We start from the raw sequence: 22,686 nt of genomic DNA on the forward strand, positions 1-22,686 counted from the left end.
GAACCTGTGCTTTTAATGTCCAGTGTGTAGAATGTACTCATTTCTAGTTCACAAGGAATTTTTTTTTTTAAGAGAAAGTTGTTGAGAAAAGCCGGGAAAGGATCATATTTTCACAATAAAATGCCACCGAATAGAATCATCCACCCAAAGTCAGAGCAAGTAGGATTCAACACTACACTCCCAGGACCATCTTGATGTGTATTGTTATCAGTAAATCAATGCAGGGAAAAGCCAATGATCGGTAGCTAAGTGAAATCCTGTTGGCGAATTCATTAGTGCGGGATAAATGAGGCGGGTGAGGCCCACGTACTGTGTGGTGTGACACAAAGACACACCGGACCACTTGAATAAAGAAGCCAAACCCATTGATTTTCTTTTTTTTTTGTGAACAATCTGCTTTTCTAAAGGCTGCGGCTTTTCCCCGTTTTTTTGCTCTCCATCTGCAGTCGAACAAGTAATTAAAAGCAAACAGAGTCAGGGGTACTGGACTGTGACCAATTACGTCTCAGGCCGGTTTCCTGTCTCTTCACATTGCTTTGATACCGGAAAGAAATATTTAATATTACATTACTCTGCAGCAAGCTTCGGTCATCTGCACAAATTCACAACATTAAATTGTGTGATAATAAAAATGACTATATCTAATCTTAGTGCTAAGGGAATAAGTTGTCAGACCGCTTAAAGGAACAGGGAAGGGATCCAGCTGTTCATGACATGGATTTTTAACCTGGTTACTTTATTGCAATGTCTTCTTGTGTCTGTTTGGTTTAGAGGAGATTCCTGAAACATGAAGATGAATTCGAGTTGGGACTATTTTCAGCGGCGGATTAATCCACGCCCGGTGCCCTTGTGAGGTGGTCGGGGCAGCAGGACGTTGTGTGTGGCATTCAATCCAAATACACTGTGTGTGTGTGTGTGTGTGTGTGCGTTCGTGGTGATGTGTTACCCAGAGCAAAAGTGTAGCCCATTGATGGTGTTTTATTAGTCTTACAATCTAATATGTATCATATTTGGATTTTGAATTCATTTAAAAGTGACAAAAAAAGTGTGTGTGTGTGTGTGTTTAAAGCATTAAAGTCAGCGGGTGAGACACAGAGTAATGAGACCCAGACCGAGCCTTGCATCATCTTACAGCTAACCACCACTTCCTTCCTCCCCCCCCCCCCCATCAGTGCTCGGTATTGATCAGCGTGGGCCACGAGGGCGGGAGAGGGGGCTCCTTTGTTTCAATACAACTGTGACCCCCTGAACCCTGACCCCCCCCCCCCCCCCCCCCCTGCTCGCTCAACATCCCTCCTCCCCACCCTCCCCTCCACCTCATTTGCACACCACATCCCATTGTTGCCATGGCAATGGGGACCTCTGACCTCTCCCAGGCACCTACATCTGTTACCGGTTAAATGGATAGGATTCTTTCCTCCGCTGAATACTACATTCATGTTTGGGAGAAAAGAGGAAACATGTGAATGCAATCAAACCTATAGCGGGACAGGAAGTAGTTGGGATTCTTTTTTGTCACTGCCTACTAATGAAGCTCAACCATGCGAGATGCTATCATATTAATAACCCCGTTAGATCTGCATATTAAACTATGTGCTTTGACGTTTTGGAACAAATGAAAAAAAAAAAAAAAGAAAGAACGTTCTGAATGCAATTAAATGCGGCAGGTATTTAAAGGTGGGAGGATGTTGGATTCTTTCATCCCTGCCAGCCATAATTAATACGCTCTAATCAAAAAGATCAAATGAATAGCCTCGCTGGGTCTTAATTACAAAACACACATAAGAGGCCAAAACAGAGCAGTTGCTAATTAATGGCAGTTTTCCTCCGGTAGATTTCATTTACGGGTTCACGAATAGCGTCTTGCAATAAAGAAGTGAGCTTTGAAGTGGCCCAACGATGGGGCACAGAGAGGTCAAAGAATATATTGATCCACTCCGCTCAGCAGCCAGCAAAACGCCTCTCTGTTATTTTCAAAATATCCCGTCTCATTAAAGAAGCACCGTGAACCCTTGAAGACGTTTGTCAATTTGCTCTTTGTTTCCGAGTGATGAAAAGGTTGATGCCACTACCAGGACCTGGTTAGCCTAGCTTAGCATGAAAGGCCAAAAAACCAGAGAGGGGAAGGAAAATGATTAAATTGTACGTATTCAACCATTTATTTAGAGACGTCCTCGGGCGAGAACTCACCTGTCCGCCCTGGAGCGCCGCCTCTGGGCACTCTTCGGCCTCCTCTCGCTGCCCAGACACGGGGCTCCGTTGGGCCCGGTGACCCGGAGCGACTCCAGCCCCTTGGACGACCTCTTGAAGGTGAACTCCACCGCTTCGCCTTCCCTGAGGCTGCGGAAGCCCTCCATGTGCAGCTTGCTCTGTCAAAGAGGCAGAGAAGCGAGAGAGAGCCTGATGGATGGATGAGAACTGGAATCATTTAACAAGTCCTGAACCTCAAGAACAACTTTAAGGGGCTTTTGTGGAAGCACGTGTCTGTGACAGCAGGGTTTAATTCGGCGGTTGTGAGCAGGGCTATTTTGCGTCGCTATTTCTTTGTTGCATCCGTATCCTGCGAAGGTCAGAGGTAGGAAGGGTTCTTGATGTCAGGTGTCCGGAGATGAGAAAGTAGACATTGTTAATTTGCCTTTTGTAAAGGGACTTCTCCAAAGTGTGCATTCATTTCTATGATTAATGATGCCTCTCCCTTCTATATGACAGCAGGCATTGCAAAGAACCAGAAGGATGATGCGTTTATCTGATATTCATTCAATCATGATTTACATTGTGCACTTTTTAGACAGCTAAAAGGTGGCTGTATCCAATATAGTTATGATCACGATAAATCAAGTGACAGTATGGGGGGGGGGGGGGGGGGCACCGACAGTTGTCACCTGAAGCTGTCCTGGTTCTCGTGGTAAAAACCTGATCTTAGGGCAAAATATGTTGCGACCGGCTGGTGGACCCATCGGTGAATTCAACAGGGGGGGGACAAATGTGTTTTCCTCAGTCTGTCCACTGAAACGCTCCCAACAATACGCTGAAGGGGGAAGACGCGTCAGGGGTTGTCAACTAAGTGGCGAAAAATAGCTTTAAGTTACGGTCGTTGGGCCGTTGGGAGATTTAGGGGACGACGGTGATATTTTTAACCTTGAGATAAATCCCAGTTTTTCGGTCTGATCGCTCACTCAGCTTTCTCATAAAAATCCAATCCTCTTGACGGTCCTGTTTAAAGATCAATGCTTTCGAACGCCCCCCCACCCCCTCCTCCCTGAGCTCCAAAGCATTCCTCACCCCCCCCCCCCCCCCGCCCCACCACCTACATGCACCAAAAGACTTCTCCAAAATGAGTCCATCTGGACGGGTCCCCAGAGGACCATTGCACCCGAGGATGCTGGGAAATGACACAGGGGAGGAGTGCATTCCTGTGATAGCGACGGGGGAGAGGAGGACGAGAATGTGCGCATCCGCCCCGAGAGGAGTAAATCACCAGCGCAGATCACCAGCCGACGCCTTTTACCGCTTTCCAGGTGTAAGCGGCAAACGCAAAGAAAGAGGATCGACCACACGGTGCAACATACTCAACAGTTAAAACTCCACAACAAAAACTGCTTTGCTTGCTATATCGCGCTTTCAATTTTCAGCTCAAGACACCCGAAATAGGTGTGATATTTTCAATTGTCCCGAACATGTTTTTGCCCTGGTTATGGCCCTCCCTGCTGCGTTGTTCCCGCGCTGCACTTCCCAGGAAAGCCAGTGTAAATCAAACCGAGCGATGCAGCAGGGTTTCTGCAGAGAAGCCTCAAAGCTTTAGAGCTCAAGAAAACCAAAGCAAATGGACAAAAAAAACACAATTCATCGCGGAAAAAAACGTCCATTTCACCACCGGGCAATAGAAGCAGTCTGGTGGGTTCAGCCACAAGCCAACCAACCCCCGGACTCAGTGGACATTTGCTGCCTGATGCACATTAAAAAGCAAGTAGAAAGTAGACCTACTGACGAGTACGATGACCACAGCAGTGAAGGCCTCAGCTGACTGCGATGACTAAGACCAACGCACGGTACAGCCAAAGCTAAGAGAACGATACATATTTTATCTTCTTCTATCTGCTGTGTCTACTGTGGGAAAAAGAAGAAGAAGAAGATGTGTAAGAAATGTGTGGAGAACTCACTGAATGAACTCAAACTACCAACCGGCCTCAATGTGAGTTGTTCCAATTTGGCCCCAAAAGTATATTTCTTTGGCTATTTAAGTGCTCATTAAAACAAAGCCCCGGACGGGAGTCTCCCATTGGATCAAACCTCGGGCCACGAAGCGAGCATGTGTAAGGGCCCTTACCCCTCCCTCCCCCCCTCCCCCCTCTCTTTCATCACATGATTTACTGCAACACAGGGGCAAGAAACCCGAGAAGAGGTCTCGACCAAAAGGCTCCTCATGGGAGGTGGGACCGAAGCTCGGGGTTGGGTGGGCTCCCCTCATGCTTTAATGACTTTATAACAGGAAGCAGGGCTGGACGGGGGTGGGGGGAGGGGGACAATGGGCCTTGTTATCTCTGCTTCGGCCTCTAACCCCTTTTAAATAGAAATGTTTGAGCCTGACACCTTTGAGGCTCCACAGCAGATATCTGAGGTGAAGTAAGTGTGGGGGGGGGGGCCCGGGAATGGCCGTCTTTAAGATGTGTTCATCTCTGGGTGATTTTACACAACAGAGACATCCCGTGTCTTAAGACTCTTCTTACAGGCCTATTTTGTTTGATTATCCCTGACTCGGGTTCATAAATATGTTGTTTTATCGTCTATAAACAGCAGTTTTTCCTAAATGAAAAGAGCTCCAATTCATTCGTATTTCGGGAAACTGCAACTGGAGAATTTTTGGCTTGATTAAGTTGATTAAGTTCTACTTAATCAGACTTGGGGTTGAGGCACGGTGAGGCTATGATGTCATTGAGCGCCGGATGTAGCTGTGACGAGCTCGTATCCATGGAGACCTCGGTGCTGAGGGTCGATCGATGAGAGAAGACGCCAGAGGGTCTTCCTCCTGTGCAGCTCATTTTTAATCCTTCTTATAGTACAATATCATCCATATTGCTACATTGATAAAAAACAAAAAAAAACTTTTGCTACACCGTTGTTATAACAACAGAATATCTTGATATGTAGATATTGTAAATACATGGCAACATAATGTTATTACGTGAAAACCTTGGTATAAAAATATTGTTATATATATATTAATTTTTTCAATTGTTATTATGACGAAATTTCCATGACCACCTCTTTGTTACCCGGGGGATCCGTGTCCACCAGCCGCGCCGAGGCCCCCGGAGGCGTGTGTGACCGACGCGTCTCACCTGGTGGACGAACACGTCCAGCGGCTCCTCCACAGGAGCTCCGTCCCGGCGGCTCATGGACAGGAAGCCGAAGCCCATCCGCAGGTTGAACCACTTGCACACGCCGCTGCCCCGTGTCGGACCCGCTCCTTCCTCCTCCTCCACCTCCTCCACCTCCTCCTCCTCCCCCTGCTCGCTCTGCGGACGGCCCGCCGCTGCACAGACACACGGAGACGGGGGCCACAAAGCCCGATTAAGGGCCGTGATTGGCCCGAGGAGCCGAACGCGGCTGCAGCTGTTGTTCATTTCCATATAAATGAATCTGCAGGTCATCGACCACATTCTCAGTGGTGAGTCCATAACACTTCCCCCAAATAATATCAAAGGCGCCACACAATTTCCCAAAGCCTATATTGCCATATTCATTCATTCACTACTTTAAAATGTCTCATACAACGTTTAAATAGATATTATAAATATCTTTACTCGTTTACAACAACAGAAAAGCATAAATTACATGTCTTAATATGTTAGGCCTTTAGTGCACGTGCAAGTATCTAAACTTACCAGCAGGCCTTCAAAATAAAATGTATCTTCCTTCTTCTTTGACAATATTACAAATATTTGTGGTCTACCTGTAAAACTCGGATTGGAAGCAGAGCCCATCCCGCTGCTCCCTGCTGCTTTGAGCTGCTGTCCACTACTTATACCTCCATTCCACCTCCAGATTAAAGCAAGCATACCCCCCCCACACACACACACCACACACACACACACACACACGCACACACACCAGGTCTAGAGAGATGTTTCTGAATAGACAACCACCACCCGGCCCTTTATAGAGACGAAAAAACAAGAGGACAATGCGAGAGGAAGAGAAGCCTCCCCCATTTTCATCTTGTTTCTATTGAACCTCTTTGGCTTCTTTCAGAGCATCCATACCTTCTGCCATGGTGGGAGGTGTCCTCGGGGCCCCCTGCAGAAAACAGCTCCGGCCCACAAAAGCTCAGACCTAATGGGATAAGTGCATGCTGGAAGCCCGTGCACACGCTCTCTCTCTCTCTCTCCGTCCCTGATTGTGCGTGTAATCCTCCAGGAGAACGAATGCCTTCTCCCTGCTCCCTGTCTCCTCAATATGCAGAACCCCTTTGACCCTCCTACCTCTAGTAACCCCCACCACACACACACACACACACACACACACACACACACACACAGCCACCTTTTCGGTCAAGTCCACGTGATTTCCAGTCGCAGATAAATCACACATGTCCAATGAGATAGGGAGGCAAAGTAATTGACAAAATGACCTATCAGGGCTTTGGACGATATACAGCTTAGTGTGGCACCCAAAGGCCTGGAGAGATATCGCCCCGCCCACTGCTACCCTCCACCGCACTCTCCCACAAACACACACACACACACACGCACGCACACGTAATGAAACCCATCTGCAAAGCATTTTGCAGCTACTGTTTAAATTAAAGATTGTGTTTCCGTTCTTTTTTCATGAACCCGATCCAAATCTTCCCCCTCCAAGCACTATTGACGGATGATTTGGGGGGTTATGAGTAGAGACTATGTCAACAAACAAACTAAATACAAGATGTGTTGTTTGAACTGGATTTTAGGATCGATAGCCTTTTATGTTACCAGTAACTCTTAAACCGTGCAGATAATCCATTAAACTCCGGTAATACATTATCAACCATTGAATTATGAGAATCCTCTTTGTGAGGAATTGTATTGAGGTTTTTTGGGTTTACATGAATTCATGCAGGTCCATTAAAATTCCCTCAACATCCTAAACGTTTACTTTGAACTTCTGTTGTGTTAATTTAGGCAGGTCGTGCATCAATTTGAAGTCATCTAAATTAGATATGTACGGCCTTTTGAGGTCAATGTGTAGGGATTTTAGTCTGGGTCTTTTGAGAACCCCTTTATTTGCCCCCAAAACACTATAAATTGATCATTTGTGAAATATTAATGTTTCAAATTCGTATTTAAATGAAGGAGTCATGTACGACATGAATTTATTAGAACTTTTTATATGAGGAGTTTCAACTGGGTTTACTATTCTTCGAATAAAGAGATGAGTTTAGTAAAGTATTAACACATCTTTGCCAGCCAACTCTCCTCTTAGACCAAATATCGCTCCCAAATGTTCTCTGTAAACAATATGTAATTCATGTTGAAATTTAGACAACAGATGGTATGTCCCTCCTCCTCATTTCAGGATGGATTTCTTGCAGGTGGAATAAAGCTTCTTGCTTTGTCTCTGCAGAGGTGATTCACATCCACCTGCTACAGTTTATATTAAAAAAACAAACATCCGGTGGCCGTTGTTCACCCACACATATTAAAACATGATTAGTCAAGCTCAAGCTGCTGTACGCCACCACAAACCGGCTCTGACACACACACACACACACACACACACACACACACACACACGCACACACCTCGTGAACATTTGCAGCTTAATATCTATAAATCTATCTATATGTGAGCGGGGTGTTGCCTGATGAAAAACAAATGACCACCTCCGTCCAGGCGTCCAATCATTAGGCCGGAGGCGCTCTCGGAAAAGTTGCCATGGAAACGGAAAAGGCCCGGCGGGGCCGCCACACGGCCAAACCGGCCACCCTAAGGTGAACGAGGTCACCCGGAGGGGCTTGTGGGAACAAAGCTTTGGCACGCGCTATTTTCAACAGAAAATCAACATATGCTGCTGTTTTGATTTGTTTATTTTGTTGATTTGTTTATTAAGGACCCCCCCCCCCCCCAGCAGGGGTTCAGGTGCCATTCTTGTTGGAAAGTTTCTTCCTACTAACAGACGCATTTTAGTATTTGAATCAATGCACTGTTGAGGCGGTGTGAACGTGAAGCTGCTCGGGCCCTCGTGTGTTTCTAGAGGATCTGAATAAGCAGCAGCCCCACGGAGGGGGGGGGGGGGCTGTCAGCTCACCTTTCACCCCTCCTCCAGAGGGGGGAATCAATCAATGAACCACAATCGATTAACAAAATCCATAGCTCGCTGGCCATGTTGTGACAGATATCGAAGCCTCTGGGTTGGGGACCACCTCGGGACAACGGTGGCCTATCATGTCCACGTGGAGGACATTTGGAAAGGAGTCGAGGTGTGGCTGTAAGCTCATTCGTCAGGTCCGGGGGGGGGGAAGACAGACTGTCCCCCGCAGTGTCCCCTCCGACACCTCCACCAGATGGTGTCAATCCGCCGCGTAGTCACTGAAAACTCAAAGGACATGGCCGGGGTTGTTCTGCATTTTTTCGCATTGACACAAATCGCAAGAAAAAGTCTGGTTTGTGTGGACTATTTTCTGCGGCGGATTGATCCACAGTCGGTGCAGCGGGGCGGTGTGGGTTTGCCTCAAAATAAACTGTGGCGCGTGTTCATGTTGATAAAGGACCATGTTCAGTAGAACAGTGTGGCTCATTGCTGTTTGGAGAATGTTTTTGGAAAATATTGGAGCTCTGATGCACTGAGGAATGCGATAAATTAGGATTTGGGGAGAAGCAAAAAGTCACTGGCTTAGTTCTTGAATTATTTTGTCAAAAAAGTACAAAATATCTCCAGCAAGAAGTTGCAGGGTTGCTGAAGGGGGGGGGATCCATTTGTGGTGTTTGATACATAACATATTTTAATAAAAGTATATGGTGAAAGGGCTGTGCATAGGACGTGAAAAGTACCCGACATCACACGTTCGTTAGTTATCAAGAACAGCTCCACTAACACAAATAAATGTGACATTTCTACATTGTGTGCCTTCCTTTTTAAACATATACTTGTGTGTGCAAAACAAATGAAAAATGATGCATTTGACAACTAATTTATTTTTCCTGTTTAATCTATTGTAGATTAATGGGCAACATGTGGACACTGATCATAGTCTCCTTTGAAACACTGTTGGGAGATAATGCACCAGAGAGAATTAACCCACAATCACGAATATGATAAAATGCACCACTTCATCTTTGCCACTAGATGTCATTTCAAGCTTGACTTCTCTGAGACCACGACATTGTAGCTCATCATCAAAGTCACACGAGGCTTGTCCTCATCGCGGTGTCAAGTCTCATTTAAGTGTCTCGTCATTACATGAAAATAAAAACGCACTATAATTTCCTCATACTTTTTGCAAAAGTACTCTGATTTAATCATGTTATTTTGGGTGATACGTTCAGGAGAAACAGTCCCCAGAATGGTTTTTGCTTGCTTCCCGGCATGTTCAGCGATACGCTTCTGTGCAGGGAATTAATTCAGAAAGTGGATGGTGACCCCTCTCGTGGGCCCCTTGTAAGACATGAACCCCCCCGAAAAAGAACCCCCTTAAGCTCCGCCCCCCCTGCCTCTCCTGTGGCATTAATCACCCCTCATACCCGTATTTCCGGTTGGGGTTGATCCCACCTCCCGCTATGCTCGCACAAGAGAAACAAGTGTTTCTGACAGGAACGTTCAGTGATGAAAACAGTGCTTTAGGAAAGAACAAAACCAAAAAAAACGCGATGCCGATGGGATGACATGAGGAGGAGCACCGAGGCGACGCTCTTTATTTGAGCTGCGCAGAAACCTCGACTGTGATCAGAGTGGCTTTTGTTTTCTTCGGATGGAACCGTAGACAAAAATAACAAAACAAAAAAAAAGGACGACCGACGTCTCACGTCCCGCTCGAAGAGAAGAAGAGGATGGAGCAAAACAAACAGCCGCTCAAAGGGCGGTGAGAAGGAGACCCATCGAAGCGTCGTCGCGCGGGACGCCTCCGGGTCGTGACGATGGAGGTGAAACGAGATCGCTTCTCTTGTCTTGCGTTTAACAGACTCGATTATCCGCAGTGACTTTTTATTATTATTATTATTATCATTATTACCAGCATTATTATTATTATTATTATTATCACTACGCGCTGTAAAGCCGATGAGCTGCAGGCGGCGTTGAGAGGAGACCCCGCGTCACCGGCCGCTCGCCCGGCAGCACCACGGACAGCGACCATGACTCGGCTGCGCAGGAAGGCTCTCGTGGCTCTCTTCCTCTTCACGCTCTTCATCTTCGGGGCCATGATGGGGCTCAGGACGCTGAAGCCGAGCGACGGCTTCTCGGACCTGGCCCCCGGGATGGACTTCGTCGGGGAGCGATCCGAAAGGAGGCGGCTGGACGCGAAAGGCGCGGCGGCGGCGGCGGCGGCTTCGCCGGGCCACTTCCACCCGGGCAGCAGTGACACCAAGGTGGTGTTCACCAAGTCGGACCGAGACTACAGCATTTTCTACGACGTGCACATCTTCTACTACCTGTGGTACGGCTCTCCGAGCATGGACAACAAGTACATCCACTGGGATCACGTGCTGGTGCCGCACTGGGACCCCAAGATCGCCGCCAGTCATGCCCAAGGACGGCACACGCCTCCAGACGATATTGCCTCGAGTTTTTACCCCGAGCTGGGACCCTACAGCTCCAGGGACCCAACGGTGCTGGAGTCACACATGGCCCAGATAGAGGCGGCTGCAGCAGGTAATTCTTGCATGTTTCCCTCGTTGTTGACCTCCAGGGCCAAAGCCAACCCTCCCAACTCGCCCCAACTCATGCTTTCAAAACGGTCTGAAAGAAGTTGATTTGTTTGTCGCATAGATGTTTGAGAGGTTCGTGAACAATTTTGAATGGTTGCATTGATAGAATAAAAATAGCAGTAAACAAAGGGAGTTTCTGGGATTTTTCTATCAACATTTTGTCAACATCGATGAGGGACACATGGCCGAGAGTCATGATTTACTCCTCAAACACCACACCCCAGAGGCCGACACGTCCAGCGAGTGCCTTCCCCCCCCCCATCCCTTCAAAGGTCGTGTTTGACCCCCATGACTATACTCAGAGCAGACATGCTGTGGTGTTGTAGGGGTGCTGGTGATGTCCTGGTATCCTCCCGGCATGGCGGAGGACCACGGGGAGCCCACCGAGGACCTGGTTCCCGCTGTCATGGACGCCGCCCACAGGCACAGCATCAAGGTAACTGGTGAGACAGACGGTATGTTTTTCCTTTCTGACGATTTACTGAATGATTGACTTGCTTGCTTTTTTAATCAAGCGTGTACCAGATTTAGAAACACACCACTTTTTATGGCTTCATCCATTTACTCAGTTTTTCGTCGCTGTCGGCAAACTGGGCCTGTTTTTCGGAGCACTTTGTTAGGTCATGTAAAGGCGCATGATGCATCACAAATAATAGGCGATGTCCTCGTTTTGGCGACTCCAGTTCTGTGTTGCCTCAAAAGTCACAGTGAAGACATTTGCTGCTGGTCAAAAATGCAGATTTTTGAATTAGCATCATCAAAGTTGAACTTTAAAAGACTGGATTTTGCTTCTAAAGGTTAGTGGGACTGGTCCTTAAAAGTGCATTTTTGTCCGCTCATGCAAAAACAGTGTCATGCCCTTTGTTGAAAATGCAGCATGTCTTGCAGCTGCATTGCATTCTGGTCCGCTGAGGCTCCTGACAGGGAACAAATGGCTGCCTTACCCAGCGGGGGTCCAGTGGCATCTCTAGCTGTGTTGCTCTGATCTAAAAACCTGACATTTACATTAATATGGAGGCTGTAGAGATAAAAAAAAATGTTCTGCTTTTTTATTCGAGCCAATAGTTTTTTTTCAAACTCGAAGGAAGGCCTTCGGGGTAGATTGTCCATTTAAAAGCACCACTCCTTTCAGCAGAGGCATATCTGCCACTGCACTAAGTGGGTCTGATACAGCGAAGCCTAAAGATGCTGAAGGTACTTGAGACAAAAACAAGCTGAGCACAGACTGTAGATTCAGCATCACGGGGACAGAATGGCTTCCCCTCCCGTCTGCCTTCATTGCTCCTTATATGGAAGTCTTAGACGGAGAACTGGGTCTCTCTCTCTCTGTGTGTGTGTGTGTGTGTCTTTGTCGCACTTACACAACCGTGTGTGTCTCACAGCTGACCTCAGGGCTCCTGCTTCAGTGCACCGGAGCTGCTGCTGACAGAACACGGGCTGAAGTCACAGTGTTGTGTGTGTGTGTGTGCGTGTGTTGACGCTACCCGTCTCATGTATGTGCCATTCGTTTACGGAGGAGCTCGTCCTGTTGATGTTCAGATGCAAAGTGAGATTGCTCCGAATTGCACCCGAATCGGGAACCGCGGAGGTCAGCGGAGGTCAGCGGAGGTCAGCGGTAGAGAGCGACGCGAAGTGGCCCGAACAGGAGGACACCGGCTGATCCATAATCCCTTGCAGCGCTCCATTCTCTCTAATTAAGCATAGATTGACCCTGTTAGTGCGGTGAGAGGTCAGGCTGCTCGCTGCAAACAGGCACAGAGAAAGTCAAAGCAGAGCGGTAAAAGTGCCATGTTTTAATGATAAAAGCTACAACAAAGAAAAAAATTCAAATAATCAACGTTATCCATGTTTGATAGAAACAGTGGCTTGTTGATTTTTTTTTGGTGACATGCAGCTGTTTTCAGCAAATAAAACCTGATAAACTCACCATTGCCACCTGGCCAGCAGCATATGGCGGGAAGATGAAGTTAGCAGGTAGCTAGCAATTAGCGGCTAAAGAGACAGATATTTCTCTCAAAATAGGACTTAGGACTGCTCATCGTCGACTGGGTGTGTAAACCAACACGTCAGAGCAAATGTCAACACGTGGCGCTGGAAAGTAGAAATGATGAATGAAGCTTTAAAGAGTAACTGTATACAAAGTAGGGTTTCCTTCCCACTGCGTGTGAGCAGACCAGCCCATAATACCACGAATACCAGCAATGCAGATGCAGAATATCAAAGGATAAAGCAAGTCTAACCGAATATCAAACCAACCTTAAACCAATCTTACACAGCCACATCCTTTCTCCACTCCCACAGCAGTACGCTCTAACAAAATATATTTATAAATATATATATATTCATAGTTATAATGAGAAAATGTTCCAATCATAAGAGGGGTTGTGAATCACCGAGGAACAGACCGAGCGGCGTCTCACCTCGCCGGCCTTTCTCCACAACTCACAACCGGTCGGAGAGACGGCTATCAAAGCCCGGGCCTGACGCCCCGCCCCCCCCCCCCCCCCCCTGAAAACGCCGCCGCGTTGCCATGGCGACTGTTTTCGGAAAGACCTCGCAGCCTCTTTTTGGAAGACGGAGTGGGTGTCGTGCGCCGCAGAAGACCCTCCCCTTTGGTGACCAAAGACATCCGTCAGGAGAGCAAACCTCCAGTTTTATTTTGCCCTCGTCATTTAGTTTGTATGTCTTTAAATGAAATCCCAGTACATAACACCCCCCCGCCCAACCCCCCATCCAAAAAAAGAGATGTTGAGATCACTTGGAAGTAGGTGGATATCTGAGATGAAGTCGTCCTGTTTCACCTGTGATGTGACGACAGATGAGATGACAGTACGGGACTCCCTGTGGGGATGAGCATCTGCTTCCCTCCTCCTCCTCTTCCTCTTCCTCCTCTTCCTTCTCTCGGCTCCCCTTTAAGGAGATGCCCCTCCTCCCCCGCTCTCGACTTACCTGCTCCTCTGTCTCCGTCGCTGACTGATGACTTCTCACAGCAAAGATTATTTCCCACCCGGTTCGGCCTTGCCTTCCCAAAAAGTACGTCCCTACACATAAAAAACTGCCGTTGGGAATTATGTAAAAAAAAAAAAGCATTTTGCTGTCGATAATGCTTCCTTTTGATGCGTCGCATATACGTTTGAAATGAACTTGAAGAATGTCAGACGTCTCCTCCGTCAATCGCCGAGAGGCACAGACTCATCCGTGCTGTATTTTTAGGTTCACTCCCAGTGTTCCCAGTTCTTCCTCCACTCCCTATTGACACGAGTGACAAGATTTCAACTATTACGGATTTACTTTGTAGTCAAAAAGTTGTCAATCATGTGTCCTCCCCAGGAATGCTTGTTGTCAAACAATCATTTCGAATAAAAGAATGTAAATAAAGTTGCTGCTTTACCTGTTTTACGCTCTGCTAAAAGACTGCTGACGCGAACGTTTGTGGTAAAGCGACGCCTCCAAAACAGACGTCACGTGACACGGTTTGGTTTTACACCAGCACCCGTAAAACACACTTGACCGATGGGGGGGGTGGGGGGGGGGGGTCAGTGGTCCGCGTGTGGAGAGGCGCGGTCGGGTCCCTTTCAGGTGGACCGGGGGTGGATCTGCCAGGTTGCTCTCCTCCCATTGGCTGTCCATCTAACCTCTCATTTTTCGGTGTGTTTGTGCGCTCTGATGATCTCTTTGTTGACGTCGGTGTTCAAACCCCCCCCCCCGTCTCCGCAGGTGGCCTTTCACATGCAGCCATACAAAGGGCGGACGGACCAGAGCATGCATGACAACATCAAATACATTATTGACAGGTGAGTCGATCCCTGCAGACCTGCTTCTGCTCGGACTTCCGTCGGGAATGTGTGTCGAACAGGGGAACTGAGTAATGACATTTGATGATATTCGGCTCTACCCGGAACGTGTAGAATGCGTTAGCTTTAGGGCGTGGCGAGGCCCCCCCTTTTTGGTCTCACACTGTGAAGGGACTGGGAGTAAAGGGCCCAAAGCGACGCGGCGTTCACAGCGCTACGAGGCGGGAGTGAAACCTGAGGCCGCTCCTCCGGGGCTTTTACTTGAAACCCATTTGAGGACTTTAATTGGCTGCCAACATTTACGAAAGCCTACTGTGCTGACTGCATCTGCATGAAATGACACCAAAACCCGGAGGGACGGAAAAGATAAGCGTGGTTATGAATAGATATTTTCTAAATGTCAGAATTTCAACTTTATCAACGGTGCTCCTTTTTTTTGCATCATTACAACTGAAACAGTTAAAATCATGCAAAAGCGGCAATAGGACTCTCCAGCCTGTAGCCTGGTGTGGATAGAGGGGGGGGGGGGGGGCGTAAGGGTTTTTAACTGTCGTGGTTCCGTCTCATTCTCTTCATTTATTTTGTATATTTGAGACACAACTTCCATTTGAGTTTGTAGAATGACCCTTTAGCAGAACGCCACAATCCAGCCTGAAAGTCACAATCTGCTCATAGAACCGAGTTGAAATCATCAACCCCCCCCCCTTCGGGTTTCCCAGGTACGGAGAGCACGGCGCCTTCTACAGATTCCGATCCGGCACGGGGCGAGTCCTGCCCCTGTTCTACGTCTACGACTCCTACCTGATGGCGCCAGAGTCCTGGGCGGAGCTGCTGACCCCCAAGGGCTCCCGCAGCATCAGGGGCACGCCTTACGACGGCGTCTTCGTCGCCCTCATCGTGGAGGAGCGCCACAAGCACGACATCCTGGCCGGCGGCTTCGACGGCGCCTACACCTACTTCGCCTCCAACGGCTTCTCCTTCGGCTCGTCCCACCAGAACTGGAGGGCCATCAAGGAGTTCTGCGACGCCAACAACCTGCTGTTCGTGCCCAGCGTGGGCCCCGGCTACGTGGACACGGCGGTGCGTCCGTGGAACAACCACAACACCAGGAACCGGGTCAACGGGCGCTACTACGACACGTCGCTGCAGGCCGCCCTGTCCGTGCGGCCGGAGATCGTCGCCGTCACTTCCTTCAACCAATGGCACGAGGGCACGCAGATAGAGAGGGCGGTGCCCAAGAAGACGGCGAGCCGCCTGTACCTGGACTACCGGCCCAACCTGGCGGACCACTACCTGCGGCTCACGCGCCAGTGGGCGGAGAACTTCAACGAGGAGAAGGACAAGTGGCTGATGTGACGGCGAGAGGTCGGCCCTTTCGAAAATGTTCCCTGCTCACTGGTTTTCATCACTGACATTTTTTCTGTGGCAGGTTAGTGGTGTAACTGGGATCACGCGATCATCGTTTCCCCCCCCCCCCGAAAAAAGCGTTCAGCGTCCGTTGCGCAGCAGCTCTGCTCTTGTCGGCTCTTTTTTCTTATTTTCCTAAAAGGAAAGAATGTTCTTTCCCGAATCTCTTTGAAGACAAATTTAAAATGAATTAACTATTAGATAAATAAATCTAAATGGATCCATTGTGTCAAAGTCCTGGAGTTCGTTTTTTTTTAAAAAGCTGACAGCAAATGTTTACAGTATATTATACTTTATAGATATTAATAAGTATTAAGATGGGTATTATTAATATATAATCACTTTGATTAATGTAACGTTATTTGCCTATAAATTATATATTGTATCAGGATGATAACAAGTTTATGTTATGTTTATGTCTTTAAAGATGTTTAACAAATGATAATCATAATCATCTGGTCGTCATTAACAAAAAAGATGTTATAATGTGTGCCACCACCTATTGTTAGATTACATAAATGACAGCATTAGTAATTAGTTGGTAAATCCGTAAGTATTAACAAAAAACCCTGTATGTTAATTCCTGTCCAGACGGCTTCGTTGCTTCCAGATGAAAAACGGCATTGAATTGAATAAAATAAAAGCAAAAGCACAATAATTTAGCAATATCTCTACAGCCGTTGAGCTGATTGTAAGCATGTCTGAGTAAAACGTAGATTTGATAATCCTAGAGATTTTATCATCGCCAACATAAACCCCAAAAATGCATTTTTTTACAAGAGATTCTTTGTCCATTTGAGTATTGACTTCTCCATCCACTTAGCTGGGCTGTCCATCAATACAATTGACTTTTTTGTTACCGGGCTTATCCCAGCAGTTTATTTGGTTCATGCAGATTATGCTCCCGCTGACTGAAACATGAGCAGAATTTTAGGGCATTTGATGCAATAACTGAGCTTAAAGAGAAGGGCGGGTTCAAAAGTTCAAATAGAGATACTGACCCGCGCGTTGGAGCCGGCAGGCCTCTAACATTCAGGTTAGGGCACTGATGTTCTGGATGGAGAGTTAAAGGAGTTGGAGGAGAAATCAAACTAGGTGGAGGATGAGAAGAAGGTCTTGAAGGACCCTCTCTGACTAGTGGAGAAGAAGAGGAGAGGTTCCGTGTCGATGGGAAGACAAGAGGAACGGAGATGTGGAAAATGAATAGAAAAATGGCCCATCTTGCTGGTGTAGAGGTTTCTCTCACGGTCCAAACACATGACCTTTGGTCTATTGGACAATCAAAATTTGTACCAAAGTATATTTAAACAAATCAATGTTCACTGTGCATCTCTGGTTATATATGGTATTAATACAGGGAGTTTAGTAAAATACTGTTATCAAAAACATGAAGATATATCCATATATATTCCATATTTTGATCTCCTGAATCTATAGAACATTTAAAAGCCAATGTTTTCAATTGAACAATTCAAAAGCTCCCGGTGGTCTCATAGTAATGACTGACTCTCTCCACAGGGAGGTGCTGTTGGTTTTGTTTCTGCTACAGTTGTTAAAACAAAAACAAAAACAACACACTTTTTGGGTGAATCCGAGCAGAGAATCCTGACTTCACTCCTTCTGTGGACATTCATCATGTGACCTCGCTACGTGGGAGGTGATGCTGGAAAATACTTGAGCACTAAAAGGATAATCCTTAGAGAAGTCCCATTGACAACAAAAGACAAACCGCAGTGACAAAAGTACTCGGTTTATTATAACGGTCAAAAGGTGGCGACATTACAAAGTCTGTAAAACAACATTACTACTTACAAATAAAAAGAAACACGGGTGATACAAAATATCGCAAATCTTAAAAGACGCTCGTTACTTGTGGAATTTTTTTCATTTTTTCTGTGTGCCTCACATGCTCCTTGATCTACAGCAAGCCTTGTCTCTTCAGATCTTCGTAGGTCTTCTTGTTGACCACGTTGCCACTCGAGTCCTCGTACTCTTCCTGCAAAAAACAACAACAACAACAACAACACAGGTCACGGATTGAGAAAGAGAACAGAAGCGGGAAGCATTGTTTCGTCCCGATTTCCGCCCGCGTGGACTCACCTCCGTGTCTGGCTGCCACCGCTCGGATGCCTTCTGGGACTTCAGCTTCGCCCACACTGGAGTAACGATCAAAACCAACAGGGAAAAAATAAACAGTCATCTGCATGATCAAAACCCAGATGTCGGCGCCGAGCGAGGAGAAGGGTTCTTACGAGAGACGGCGTCCTCGATCTGCGTGACGTTGGCGAAGTGGGCGGTGTTGGGGATCCCCAGGCAGCGCATGCCGTGAGCATGCCTCCACTCCTGCGGAGCACAAAGCGCGCTGCGTTTAAAAAAAAAAATAACCTCTGCAAAAAAAAAAGAACCACGCGAAAAGCAAGACGACGTACCGCAAAGTGCCTCTGGAAGGCCTTGGGTCCCCGGTAGGTGTAGTTCCCGCAGATCTCACAGTTGTAGTTGATGTTCAGCCCGTGGAGTTTATAGAGCCAGTAGGGAATGGGCTACGGGGGGGCGGCAACACACATAAAAATGAGCTTAAGAGGTTACTTAAGTCACATCCAAACTTGCTAGTAGATGTGTGCGAGAGCCACATCTGTATCAGACGTCAGAGTCCTGCTGCTTGTGTTGATCCAGGACAGATGTGCGGCCTCACCTTGCCGTCCCATCCCAGCGGCAGGTTCTTGGGGTTGTAAATGATCTCGTTGTCCTCGTCCTCGCTCTCGCTCTCGCTGAGCTGCTCCTCGTCCTCCTCCTCGCGCTCCTCCCCGGTCCTGGCCTGCTTCCTCTGGACGTTCTCGTGGGTCAGCTGCCTCTGCTCCTGTAACCGCCAGGGACCACCACAACTGTCACGTTTGGGCCTACGGTGAGCCGGGTAGCACTTTTCTCAACGTGAAGATCCCCCCCCCACCACCATAAGTTTGACAGCAGCTAGATGCACTCACCCCGAGAATCTCCACGTATTCATAGACTTGAGCCTCAAAGAAGGCGATTTCCTTGTTACGCTCTGTGTCTCTGCAGAAGTGGCGGATAGAAAGTGGTGTGAATCATGTGATGAGCGCTCTCGCAGCACACCGTCAGCACTGCATTGCATTTCTAACACCCGCTTACTTTTTGGGGCCTTTGGCTTTGGGATTCTTGGCAAACAGGGACGGGTCCAGCGATTCCAGGGATTTACCCTTTGTGCTGAAGAGCCTCTGAGCTCTCTCCTCCAGAGTCCTGTCCAACACACACACACACACGTTCCATCACGTTGTCCCAACAGCATGGGGAATGTGCACCAATAGCTCTGTAATTAGTTATGAATTTGCACTTCCACGTCCATGTCCAGGGGCATTATAAATGCCAAATGTCAGACAAAGGGATGCAAATTCTTCTAACTGTTCCAACAGCTTAGAAAGTCCTTTTCCAGTTTTGCATTGCATTCAGTTCCATGTTATTCATGTCAGCGTGCAAACAACGTTCTCACCCTCCACACTTCAGTCCCAACGCCATGAGGGCCGACTTCAACCTGTCCAGACCCAAAGAGGCCAACTCCTGTGGAAACGAATGAGAAGAACACAGTCAAAGTCAGAATCTATCAATTGTAGTTGTAATTTTAGACCATACATCTTTAAATACAAGCTCTTCATTTTTTACCTCCCAAGAAGAGAAAGCAGAGAGGTCCAGATGAGCTCCGGCATGTGTCAACGCGCTGCTCGTCTCTTTCTACAATTAAAAATAACAGACAAACCGGTCAGAGGGGACGACCGCACTAACCTCCCCAAATCCTGGCACACAAATCGGAGCACTTACAGGCCAGCCGGGAAACGTCCCATTGTCCCATTTCTTTTCAAAGTCCAACAGCACTTTGCCGTAAAGCTCGTTCTGGTCCAGCAGAGGTTTGACCCGGTCGGTGTAGTCCTGCAGATACTCCAGCAGCATCTCCAAATACCTGCAGAGACAATCACGGCCACACTGGGTGAGCACAAGGGCACGGTGCATGCACACGCAATCCAAGTCTACACCCCTGCCTACGGCTTTTATAGTATATTGAAAAAGGTCCGTAATACATCATTAGGCCAAGATTCTTTGTATTTTCTACTTAAAGTTCCATGCAGGCGTTACTTGTCAGTTCTGAAGGGAATAAATATGGTGGACCTACTTTTTGTATTCAGCATTCTTCCTGTCTTTGGGGATGTCAAAAAGCTGGTCGAATGAAGACAGGTAAGAGATGTACTCAAGTTTCTGTTGGGAATGAAGATAGAAAGCGGGTTTAAAAGAAAAATATTTTCATTTTCGTGGAATCCATCAACTACGCAAACATGAAGGGATCTTAACCTCAGCTCCCTTCAGGTTGATGTACTTCAGGTAGCAGTCGTGGAGGTCCAGGTAGCGGCCGTATCCTTCCTCGTCGGAGAACTCCACCAGGTCTGTGGAAGACAAACACAATCAGAGCGGTACCATCAGCTTCTAACTGGTTCACTTTTAACAAGGTAGCCCCCACCCCTAGATGGTCCGCTGATCTTCAACAGACCAAACCTCCGTAAGGAAATGCAAATGAGTTACACTTTACTTACTCTGAGCCTCCTCGCTGGGGTTGTCTCTGGCCTTTATCAGCTCCTCAAACTCCACAGACATGGGAATGGAAATCTACGAGAGAGAAATGAAAGCATTACTCTTGATATTCTTGTCAAAACGTAGTTCATGTAGTGTCATATGAGACTGTATAGAGGTTAGAGGTTAACTACCTCATTTGGGTGCTTTCTGTGAAACTCCTTGATGTGTTTCAGTCGGTTGTAGAACTCCGCAAACTCGTTTGGTCCCGAGATTGCAGCAAGTTCATCTTTTCTCATTCTGTCATTATGAAAAAAAATTCAACAATGTGTGAAATCCCTGTTTACAGGTGAAAAATCAATTTAATAGAAAACCTTTTGAGAGAACGGGCATTGCGGTTAAACACATAGTAACATGATACTGCTGCAACAACATCTGTATTTTGGAGTACCACTTTAAAACATCTGGATTAGAGTAGGTCACTCGCTCACCCATCTTTGTCTTCATAGGAGTCTCTGAGATTTCCGCTCACTTCCATATACCTCTGTGGAGAGATAAACAGATGTTTAGGGTTTAACTTATAGACGTATAACGTACTGGACCCGCATGTAACAATAATAGGTGTGTGGCATGTGAGCCCTTCTTAAACTATGGAGGCGGTGTGTTTGATGCAGAACACGAAGTTCATGTATCCATTTGTTTTGGTTGCCTTGTAGATGATATGAATGAGATAACGTGACGTATAACTTTCCCTATTAACTTTTAGGAAACGTTAGCCGGCCGGTGCTAACGCTGCGCATTTAAATCAAAACAAAAGGCGTTGCACTTACATCCAACATTGCTCTAGTTCGATGGTCAGAGTTAATCTGTTCCCGGAGCTGTGAGAAAAAGAAGCAAAGATACACTTTAAAATTCAACTTACACGTATTTTCCAATGTTTGCAGTGCTGATTAGCAACAATGCTAATGCTAGCACGGCTCTTACCGTGGACTTCTTATGCAACATTTCTTTTGTTTTGGCGTCCATTAGCCTCTCTTTCTCTTCGTGATAACGACGCTGTTGCTCTAAAATAGTCTCCATAGTTTATGAATGTGTCGTAACTCTGTTGAAGACGAAATAATCCCTCGGGCTCGTTCGCAATTAAATGTGTGAGCCGCCGCCGCCGATTTTGCTACGTTTGTTTTCAATGGCGCATGTCGGGAAGCTCGCTCGGTCCGTCGCTTTATTCGGCGAAAGGAAACATCGACCTCTTAAAAAGGTTCCGTGTCAGTGACTCGGTCCACGAACAATAGCGCCAGTATTTCTAAAATGATAATTAATTGATTTACACAAGAAGGATGGTACAGATAGTCAAGGACTTGAAAGATATGGAGGAAATACTGGTCACTTAGTTAATTATCTATGGTGTCTTAAATTATGTTGAGGGCTCGACCCGTGGTGTTTTAAAGCTGTTCTTTTCCTATTTGTTTCTGATTAATTAAATAATGGGCCCGTTCCACCTGACAGGTAATCAAGCACAGACACCACAAACATCTCCTGCATCTGAGTAGGGACATTCTTATACAAAGTCTATGGCATGAACTGTAAATGATTACCTATCTATGCTTTCCATTATGTCGGGAATTGGTTTACAATCCCGGTGCCCACCTTTCAATGAAGATGGATCTATTCCTCTCTTTTTTCCACTTCCTTTGTAGTCTACAACCATCAAAGCCTGCCATAACGCTTCAGAGAGCACACAGTTTGCGCGGACTCGCGTGGGAGCGCGCACGGGGGACGTCTGATTTGTCAAGCTGCGGTAAACAAAAGAAGAAAATCGGAACTGATTCTCTGCGTGAACATAAATAATTCTGAGGCGTTTAATGAAAAAGGATCAGAGGGATCCTGTGTGATGGATAATATGTATTTTATTTTGTAGCAAAACGATTTTTTTTAAATGTGGCATTAATTGGATAGTGCAATCGTCGATTTCAGTTTATTTCGTGAGCGCCATGTTTCCACTTCAGGTC

At 46.9% G+C, this 22,686-nt stretch overlaps 3 protein-coding genes across 3 annotated transcripts; 1 reads left to right on the plus strand and 2 right to left on the minus strand.

Annotated features, from left to right (window-relative positions):
• Positions 1 to 2,186: 2,186 nt before the first annotated feature.
• LOC119219555 (protein lin-28 homolog A-like) lies at positions 2,187 to 5,984 on the minus strand. Its single transcript, XM_062558375.1, has 3 exons — positions 5,937 to 5,984; positions 5,340 to 5,477; positions 2,187 to 2,369 (listed from the first exon to the last, which is right to left on the minus strand). The coding sequence occupies exons 1-3, from the start codon at positions 5,982 to 5,984 to the stop codon at positions 2,187 to 2,189; spliced, it is 369 nt and encodes a 122-aa protein (XP_062414359.1).
• Positions 5,985 to 9,735: 3,751 nt separating this feature from the next.
• Positions 9,736 to 16,339, plus strand: maneal (mannosidase endo-alpha like). The gene is made up of 4 exons (XM_037474983.2): positions 9,736 to 10,848; positions 11,231 to 11,340; positions 14,622 to 14,698; positions 15,418 to 16,339. Exons 1-4 carry the CDS (start codon positions 10,332 to 10,334, stop codon positions 16,052 to 16,054), a joined length of 1,341 nt encoding a protein of 446 aa, XP_037330880.1. The 5' UTR covers positions 9,736 to 10,331; the 3' UTR covers positions 16,055 to 16,339.
• A 1,500-nt stretch (positions 16,340 to 17,839) lies between these two features.
• Positions 17,840 to 21,898, minus strand: sf3a3 (splicing factor 3a, subunit 3). Its single transcript, XM_037474982.2, has 17 exons — positions 21,662 to 21,898; positions 21,508 to 21,555; positions 21,169 to 21,221; positions 20,872 to 20,977; positions 20,701 to 20,773; positions 20,462 to 20,553; positions 20,286 to 20,368; positions 19,937 to 20,075; positions 19,781 to 19,849; positions 19,611 to 19,678; positions 19,253 to 19,360; positions 19,087 to 19,156; positions 18,798 to 18,962; positions 18,535 to 18,645; positions 18,358 to 18,448; positions 18,206 to 18,261; positions 17,840 to 18,101 (listed from the first exon to the last, which is right to left on the minus strand). Exons 1-17 carry the CDS (start codon positions 21,755 to 21,757, stop codon positions 18,024 to 18,026), a joined length of 1,506 nt encoding a protein of 501 aa, XP_037330879.1. The 5' UTR covers positions 21,758 to 21,898; the 3' UTR covers positions 17,840 to 18,023.
• Positions 21,899 to 22,686: the final 788 nt, after the last annotated feature.

Source organism: Pungitius pungitius, chromosome 17 (assembly GCF_949316345.1).
Source record: "Pungitius pungitius chromosome 17, fPunPun2.1, whole genome shotgun sequence".
Taxonomy (NCBI): domain Eukaryota; kingdom Metazoa; phylum Chordata; class Actinopteri; order Perciformes; family Gasterosteidae; genus Pungitius; species Pungitius pungitius.

Excerpts from the sequence above, each read along its gene's own strand:
- sf3a3 (XM_037474982.2), bottom strand. The coding sequence starts at position 21,757 with ATGGAGACTATTTTAGAGCAACAGCGTCGTTATCACGAAGAGAAAGAG. Across the intron at positions 20,369-20,461 it reads TCAACCTGAAGGGAGCTGAG|AAACTTGAGTACATCTCTTA; the intron begins GTTAAGATCCCT and ends CATTCCCAACAG. Across the intron at positions 20,076-20,285 it reads AAGAATGCTGAATACAAAAA|GTATTTGGAGATGCTGCTGG; the intron begins GTAGGTCCACCA and ends TTGTCTCTGCAG.
- LOC119219555 (XM_062558375.1), bottom strand. The coding sequence starts at position 5,984 with ATGGGCTCTGCTTCCAATCCGAGTTTTACAGGTAGACCACAAATATTT. Across the intron at positions 5,478-5,936 it reads CAGGTAGACCACAAATATTT|GAGGAGGAAGGAGCGGGTCC; the intron begins GTAATATTGTCA and ends GAGGAGGTGGAG. Across the intron at positions 2,370-5,339 it reads TGGACGTGTTCGTCCACCAG|AGCAAGCTGCACATGGAGGG; the intron begins GTGAGACGCGTC and ends CCTCTTTGACAG.
- maneal (XM_037474983.2), top strand. The coding sequence starts at position 10,332 with ATGACTCGGCTGCGCAGGAAGGCTCTCGTGGCTCTCTTCCTCTTCACG. Across the intron at positions 10,849-11,230 it reads GATAGAGGCGGCTGCAGCAG|GGGTGCTGGTGATGTCCTGG; the intron begins GTAATTCTTGCA and ends GTGGTGTTGTAG. Across the intron at positions 11,341-14,621 it reads CCCACAGGCACAGCATCAAG|GTGGCCTTTCACATGCAGCC; the intron begins GTAACTGGTGAG and ends CCGTCTCCGCAG.